At 37.1% G+C, this 8,638-nt stretch overlaps 1 protein-coding gene across 2 annotated transcripts in view; it reads left to right on the forward strand.

The window, feature by feature from the left end:
* Positions 1-7,730, forward strand: part of SOCS5 (suppressor of cytokine signaling 5) — a 32,526-nt gene extending 24,796 nt beyond the window's left edge. For both annotated transcript variants that reach the window (XM_041413575.1, XM_041413574.1), the window contains one exon: positions 1,132-7,730. In XM_041413575.1, coding sequence (XP_041269509.1) covers positions 1,144-2,754 — 1,611 coding nt within the window. In that variant the 5' untranslated portion in view covers positions 1,132-1,143 and the 3' untranslated portion in view covers positions 2,755-7,730. The remainder of the gene's footprint in view (positions 1-1,131) is intronic.
* Positions 7,731-8,638: the final 908 nt, after the last annotated feature.

The following is an 8,638-nucleotide window of genomic DNA, read 5'->3' on the forward strand; positions in this document are numbered from 1 at the left end:
AGCAGTTTCCATAAAGAGTTAAATTAGATAAGATGATGTATTTTAGTATTTTAAGTTTAGCACTTCTCTCAGAACTTAATTAGATCTAATTTAGTTTGGCATTGCCTGACTTTTTTTTAGTACAGAATTAGCCTGTTTCTCTCTGTCCTAGGGCAGTACTGTAATTTTGGCAGTCTTGTTCCAATTATCAAACTCAGTTTCTAAAGATGTAGTTTCAAAATACACACTGCTAATGTTTTTATCTTTTTACAGTATCTCCATGATTCACTGTCATCGTGTTTCTGCTGTGGAGCTGCTTTCTTTTTAAGTGTTCTTACTAAAGATAGAAAAGCTCCTTGGGCTCTTTCATTCTTTTATATCTTAAGTAATAAAGCTGACCATTGGTTGGTGGGGTTTTTTTCAGCTGTTTCATATGGCTTATATTAAAATATCAGAGACTTTATAATTCTAAAATTGTCTTTTGGTGATTGTCTCATCTAACATGGATGAATGCTTTTTTCCCCCCTAAATTTCTATTTTTGTGCTAATTCTTTTAATCTTACAAAGCTTTATCTTGGAATTTATGTGGTGTGCAGCTGGAGCTTTCATTTTTACATGGTGCTTCTGGACATTTGCAGTGCACTTGTTGGATTTTACTAACGGCTCTCCTAGTTTGGAGTGACTTGAACAGTTCTTATTCAGGATTTGTTTTACTGCTGCTTATTGGAAGCTTATCAGGGAGTCATACCTAACATATGACTTAAAAATTCTTTCTTAATTGAAGAATTTTAGACTGTGTATTTCCTATTCATCAAATACAAATATGCAGACCTACCTACATGCCTACAGAAAAATAGGAGGGCCTGCTTGTAAATGAAATGTTTGCAATTTCCTAAACACTTTCTTTGTGGTGATTTTTCTAAATACTCATTTAGAAAATATTAAAAAATATGGATATTTTTCTAAATGTCAAAATGGTGTGATGCATCTTGCTTCCAAATAACCCTACAAAGACTAGGGCACTTTTAAAAATGTATTGCATTCAGTTAATAATAGTCATCTTGGGTCTGTAACTTAATTGATAACTGAAGATGTATCCTCATGTTTTAAAACTGTGTTTTTATTTTAATATTTCTTCTCCTCTTGATTTAGATAACATAATCCATGGATAAAGTGGGAAAGATGTGGAACAATTTCAAATACAGGTGCCAGAACCTCTTTAGTCATGAGGGTGGAAGCCAAAATGAGAGTATAGTTGTGAACTCCAATAATTGCTCATCTGGTAAAGAGAAAGCCATCCAGATAACTGACTTGACTCAACAACAGCCCAGCAGCCCTTTGAGAGAAAACTTTGCTTTGCAATTAGGCTTAAGTCCTTCAAAGAATTCAGCAAGGCGGAACCAAAACTGTGTCACAGAAATTCCTCAGATTGTTGAAATAAGCATTGAGAAAGAGAATGACTCATGTGTCACCACAGGAGCCAGGCTTGCTCGAAGGGACTCTTATTCTCGGCATGCTCCTTGGGGTGGGAAGAAGAAGCATTCCTGCTCTACCAAAACACAGAGCTCCTTGGATACTGAAAAAAGATTTGGTAGAACACGGAGTGGTTTGCAGAGGAGGGAGAGAAGGTACGGGGTGAGCTCAGTCCATGACATGGACGCAGTGTCCAGCAGGACAGTAGGTAGCCGTTCTCTGCGACAGCGTCTGCAAGATACTGTTGGGCTGTGTTTTCCCATGAGAACTTACAGCAAACAGTCCAAACCTCTGTTTTCTAACAAAAGAAAGATCCATCTCTCTGAACTAATGCTGGAGAAATGCCCTTTTCCTGCAGGCTCAGATCTGGCCCAGAAGTGGCATCTGATTAAACAACACACAGCACCTGTGAGCCCTCATTCAACTTTCTTTGACACATTTGACCCTTCCTTGGTTTCCACAGAAGATGAAGAAGACAGACTCAGAGAGAGACGTAGGCTTAGTATTGAAGAAGGGGTTGATCCCCCTCCCAATGCCCAAATACACACTTTTGAAGCTACAGCACAGGTAAATCCCTTGTATAAACTGGGACCAAAGTTAGCCCCTGGTATGACTGAGCTGACTGGGGACAAAACCATAACACCTCCAGGGAACTGTGACTCCGAAGAGGACACAACAACGCTTTGCCTGCAGTCGCGCCGGCAGAAGCAGCGTCAGATGTCAGGAGAGAGCCATGGCCATATCAGCAGGCAGGGGGCTTGGAAAGTGCACACTCAGATCGATTACATCCACTGCCTCGTGCCAGACTTGCTCCAGATCACAGGTAACCCGTGTTACTGGGGCGTCATGGACCGCTACGAAGCAGAAGCGCTTCTGGAGGGTAAACCCGAAGGCACTTTCTTGCTCAGGGATTCTGCACAGGAGGACTACCTCTTCTCGGTGAGCTTCCGCCGCTACAACCGCTCGCTGCACGCACGCATTGAGCAGTGGAACCACAACTTCAGCTTTGATGCCCATGACCCCTGTGTGTTCCACTCCTCCACCGTTACGGGGCTTCTGGAACACTACAAGGACCCCAGCTCTTGCATGTTCTTTGAACCATTGCTTACTGTATCTCTGAACAGGACCTTCCCCTTTAGCCTGCAGTATATCTGCCGGGCGGTAATCTGCAGGTGCACTACGTACGATGGAATTGATGACCTTCCCCTACCCTCAATGTTGCAAGACTTTCTAAAGGAGTATCACTATAAACAAAAAGTCAGGGTGCGATGGCTGGAGCGGGAACCTATAAAAACAAAGTAAATGAAATTCAAAATAAGCTTCTGGAACATGCTTTTTTTTTGTGTATTACAGTTTAACTGCAGCAAGCGCACCGATGACGTCTAGCTTTTCTGCAATACCCTATTTAAGCTGAGTGTTAGTATCCTGTCAGATGCTGCCTGCTGTTAATCAAACTAAGTTGATGCCTCTTGGAAACAATAAGCAGACACAATTCTGCACGTTTTTCATTAAGGCCTAATGAAAATATTTTTGCTAATTTCTAAATATTTTGTTTCCCTTTTATAGCTGTAGTAATTGGATGAAGAAACTATGAGGCATTTCCCATGGGGCATTCGTGTAATGCTGTTAAAGAAAGGCTTTATCAGAGGGGCATTTTTGCTAATATTTGAAGTATTTTTTTAAAATTCTCTTCTTGAAAACTTTCCTCAACTCAAAGTAATAATTTAGCTCACAAACAAGTTTCCAAATACTAGTGAATATTTTCTTATAATGAAGAGCAGTTCATTAGAAGCGGTCCATTAAGAGTTAATGGTGCTTTGATGCTGACAGATGAATCATGCTTTTCACAGTGTATAAGGTTTCCTAATCATTAAGACTTGAATATGCCTGCTCAGTACTGTAATTCTGTTACAAACACTTGGAGATTTAAGTGGCATTGTTAGTAAAAGTAATACTGTCTCAGTTAAAAATACCTTCCAGTGTGAATTGCTGCTTCTGTGGTAGGACACAGAATTAGATTATTGCTGTGAAACAGAAGGTTGTGGGTTTTTTCCAAAACAGATTTTGGTGACCTGACTGCTAGTAACTTACAACGGAAGGTAATAGTGACAAGAAAAAAATTCTTAATTATTTAAAGTTGTCTGATATTTTTATGGAGAACATGAAAAATGGTTGAATTATTATAATCAGAGTACAAAATCTGACATAGCTGAAGCAAATGTCAGGTTTCAAAGGTACTGCTACACTTTATTTGTAAATATCTTTCCATCTGCGCTTTTAAAAATGTTTTAAAGTAATATGCACTGATAATAGTTTCAACAGATTACTTAGAAACAAGATTCTAACTTCTGTTTGCTTATTTACTTGGAGATGGAACTTAAAAGTAGTTCTATCTTAGATATTTTGCACTAAAATTTTGTTGGAATGCCCTGACCCCTGTTTAATGTTTTGTACCGATTCTGAGTGCTCCCTAGTTTCTTTACCAGCTGCTACAGTATTTTATTTCTTACTTCTCTATGGCAGTGACCTGTGCGAGGTAGGAACCATTTTGGCTGCAAGTACAATAAACGTTATTCTTGTATGCTACACTAACCCTTCTATTGATGTATTTTTCTGCTTGCTGTGCCTTGTTCTGGCTTTTTGTGCTAATAAAGTACAGTATGTTCAGTGTTATACTTGTATATCTGCTCTGTTTTTATATATTCACGTAACTTGTAGCAGTTAAATGAATTTTTAATAGGTGTTTCTTAGTATTTAGGATAGGTAATGCACAAGTCCTGTGCAGTTGATATTAGTTGGTCAACACATCTTATTCCTGGTTTTTATTACAGCAACTTGACAGTGTACACCATTGAATAACGTTTCTGTAGTCACTGCAAGGTAGTGGACTTGTCTGCAGGCATAGAGCATTTTACAGGTTTTTGTAATGCAAAGGATAAATGTTAAGCAAAAAGTGTTCTAAAACATTATTGATCCCCTGTAATGGTTGCTGAAGGTGTTTCAGCTTGTTATATAGGTAACTGCTAAGGTTAATATTTTAATACTCCCCACTGAGGAATGCTTATTCCTGTAAACTGACAGTACAGCAGTGGCATTTGTTCACTTTTAGGCTATTTTGATAAATAGATGTACACACAAGCTGGCCAAATGTCCTGTTTTTACCAAAGAATACTGTCAATTTATGTTGGGGTATTTTTTTAGTTAAAAAAAAAAAAAAACTAACTCAAGTGGAGAGGTGCAATTTTTGTTCTATCAAATATTTATCCCAAGCTATGATAAACCAAAGTATTTGACAACTTCATCTGAACCTAAGTAGTGTATGCGTTTATGTTGGTAGAGCCTAAAGCTTTTAAATCAATGGTGTTGTCATTATTCCTGAACTCACAATGCACCTGAAGGGGAGTGATTTAAATAATTTTGTAATGACTGGAACAGCACTACATAATAGCTCGTACTGCGAGGGGTTAATCTGAAGCACCCAGAAAAGCACTTTAAAACATGTGTTTATATGCTTGTGGAAAGTTTGTGATCCCGTTATGCATTCTTTGTAGTAGATTATCTTCTTTCATGTGTTAAAAGACTTCAACTGTTAAAATGGAGCTTTGTTTAGAATATGTAAATACTAAGTTTATGTAATTATGTGTACAACTGTGCTCTTGGTCTCTTAAGTTTTGAATTGTGTATGTGTCATTGGATATGCAACTCTTGGTTTAAAATCTGCTCTAAGCATAAAAAGAGGAAAAAGTCACCAGCATGAAATTGCACCTAAGTGTACCTTCACTGTGTCGTTCTCACTGTTCCCTCAGTCGGATCTGAATGCCAGATGAGTTTACTTCAATTCTTGCTTTCAATATTAGTGTCATACAGTCAGCCTGCAACCAAGCTTTGTCCCGGTGTAGGGACCTGTTTTTCATTTACACTCGTTGCAGTTGCTTGTCATGAGCTAGCTGTGACATTGTCAATGTGGTCAGGAATACACATTCATCTAATTTTTAATCACGTGGTGGAATCTTTGGGAAAAAAAAAATAAAAACCCCAAACCCTTATCTCAGAAAGTTTGCTCTTGCATTTTTATAAACAATCTTTATTGAGAGATTTGCTCCCCTAAAACACAAAAAGGAATTATCTATTTCTCTACAACTTTTTTAAAGCTCTGCTTCACTGAAATACACAGAATAATTTGCTAGTGTGGTTATGCTAAAATGAATCACTTTTTAAATTTTGGTGGACTTGAGTGTTGACTATTCCAGTTGCAGTGTATTTCTTAATGAATACATTTTCAGTTCTAAAGGCATTAAAATGCTAGTAGGTGGAGAATGCAAATAGTTGATTTCTCATTTGTGTTTCTCATTCTGGTTTCATTTAGAAAACCTTAAACATGTCTTAAAGAGGTGCACAAACCACAGCTTTATTTTTTTTTAATTTAAAAGTGGATTCAATGTAAAAAGGTACTCTTGTATTATTCCAATATAATTTGGTTACATGACAGATGAGTTTTTGAGCCTCAGTCTTGTCAAGTGGTTTTTTGAGGTGATTCTTGTTTCAGCAGAAAGAGCTATAGAAGGTGCTTACTCTGTAGGAGGGTTTTGTGAGGAATCTTACCAAAGGTATTTTATGTCCCTGTGGAATTGGAGAAAGGAAAATATACTTTGAGTATCCAGGAAAGGTCTATGAGTTTAGGATCTCTTAGCAGTTTCATCAGGTCTATGGCGTTTATCAGTTTTAAACGCATAACTCTTGAAAATACTTGTAAGGCAAGTAGACTTGTCTGTATAATTTACTTGTCAGAATGGAACTTGTGAAGAAAATAATTTGCTAATTAATGTTTTGCATTTATGTACTTCTAAATTTTATTTGCATTTGAAGACTTACTGCTTACAAAATGATAGTCGTTAAATCAGAAGCATAGAGTTGTGAAAAGATGTGTCTGTTCATCTGTAGTTTGACAATATGAAGTCAAGACTTACAGATGTCACTCAAATCCTTAAGTCCATATTTAACTTTAAGGTTTGGCACTACTTAGAAACAAGCAAGGATTCTGAATTTCTGTAGTAAAAAACCTGTTTGCTCCAGTCTCCATGTGTGAGCTAAAATATTTGCAGAATGCTTTAAAACTTTTCTCTGCTGCAGAATTGCATGTAAGACAGAAGTTGACATTGTCAGAAGTTGATATTGTCAGACATTGACAACTGTCAGAGTACCAGAGAGATATATCTGCAGGCATCATGGTTTTGAGGTTTTTTTTCCAAAGTTATCATCTTGAAAGACAGTATTTAATGGAAAAACTATGAACTGAATCTTAGTTGATTCTTTTCTAAAATAGCATTTCACCACTTAAAACATTTAAAGCTTACATTTAAAATTATGAAAGCATTTTTTGAGCCTCATGTTCTGAAAGTTTTGTTGTGAAGCGAGCACGTATGTGCCAAACCTTAGTCTGCAAGTATCTGGCACATGTATATTTATATGTAATAAGATGCCTCCAAGCATGTTTACATTCATGGTCTTTTTTGAAGCTACTGAAGTGCACCAATATGGTGAGCATTAATATATTGGAATTCTAAAAATTCTGTCTGTTTTCTGTCTGTGTATGGCATGCTTTGCAATTAAAAGGACTATTTTATTTGTATCTTCACCTGCACTTATATATTATGACCAGTTGATTGGTGTGTTTTTTCCTGCTGTCGTCAAACTTACCTAAACAGTTGCATCTGGACTGTGACCAAAAGAGATTTTTCATACCTGTTTATTTTTAAGTAGAAATCAAATCAGTTGGCTTTTAAAGTATTAATTCCTATGGAGCTTGGTGTAACACTGCTAATTGCTCTTTTCCTTTTTGCAGTATTGATGTACAGAGAATCATTTAGCTTGACCATGAGTTGTATCTCTTGAATGTAGTTGACTTCAAATGTCTGAATTTTAAGCATTTTTTTTTTAAACTGAAAATGCTCCTGATGAGGACTTTGAAAAGAAAAAGGTTTGATGTTTTTATGTCAAAATACATAAAGTGAATGTTTTGCAATGAGATAAGGATCTTTTGAAGATGCTTTTTAGAAGTTTTCTCTGCTAGCTTTTTAGAAGTTTTCTCTGCTACTGTCTTAAATCAAAACTCTTTAAAAAAGAAAAATCAAAACCCAAACAATCTCCTGATGACTTAAACCATACAATCTTTTGAAAACTGAAAAGAAATCTGGTGCTCTTACTTAATTTGCTTGCATATTGCCAGACTGATTTAAGAATAGTTGTTTCAAGAAGCAAATTAAATCTGTTATTTCAATGAAGCATTGCCATTTATGATTTTATAAAATAATTCCATTTACAAAAGTTGTCTGTCAACAGGATGACCTGATACTGTATTTGTTGTTATCAGGGTAACTTGTGTGTATGCTTTTTGAGCTGAGTAAGTGTTCACTTTGTAAATTTGCATTAAGGCTACAGCTGTTACCAGCGAGGTTCCCTAGGGCCAACACAATGAATTTATGAGCTGAAGCTCCTGGTGCTTGACCCTTTTTTGTCTTCAGTAGGAAAAAAAGTGTGTAACTGCGCAATACAGCTCACGTTACAAATTTCCATGTTAAGCACGCAGCTATGCTGACAAGCAGAAACATATCTGAACTTGCTTGTCTGGAGTAAGGCAACCTCTCTGACTTCTCAGCAGGAGCTGTAACTTGGTGGCACGTTGGCTAAGAGGAAGCAGAAATAGGTTTTGCTCTTCCCTGAGCAGCTGTTAAACTGAACACGCGGTGTGCTTCCTGTGTGACAGGGTATCTGAACTCCTTAGAGCCCTGAGAATTTTAATAGCGTTCGGAAGATACGGAAGCACTTGGCTGCTTTGTCACTTCTTGCTTTCGTACTTGTGGTTTTGCAAAAGAGATATATTTATTAAAATTGAATCTATGTAGTCACCAACTGCATAAGCACTGCTTTGTAATATCTTTACAGAGACATCAAATTCCTACACAATTATATTTAAACTGTTTTGGGAAAATGAATAATGACACTGTGGGCACAAATTAATTCAGATTGCACTATAAACTTTCTTACCAGAAGCCTTCATTCTTACAAAGAACTATGCGATCCCTACACAGAAAACTGTAGCTTTGGTGGTGCGCTCTTTGGTAGATGTCCAAAAAAGTGGCATCCAGACGGTCCCTGGACCTTTTCTGACATTCCAGTTGAAGGGGCC

This window comes from Onychostruthus taczanowskii, unplaced genomic scaffold (assembly GCF_017590055.1).
Source record: "Onychostruthus taczanowskii isolate IOZ18803 unplaced genomic scaffold, ASM1759005v1 scaffold42, whole genome shotgun sequence".
Taxonomy (NCBI): Eukaryota; Metazoa; Chordata; class Aves; order Passeriformes; family Passeridae; genus Onychostruthus; species Onychostruthus taczanowskii.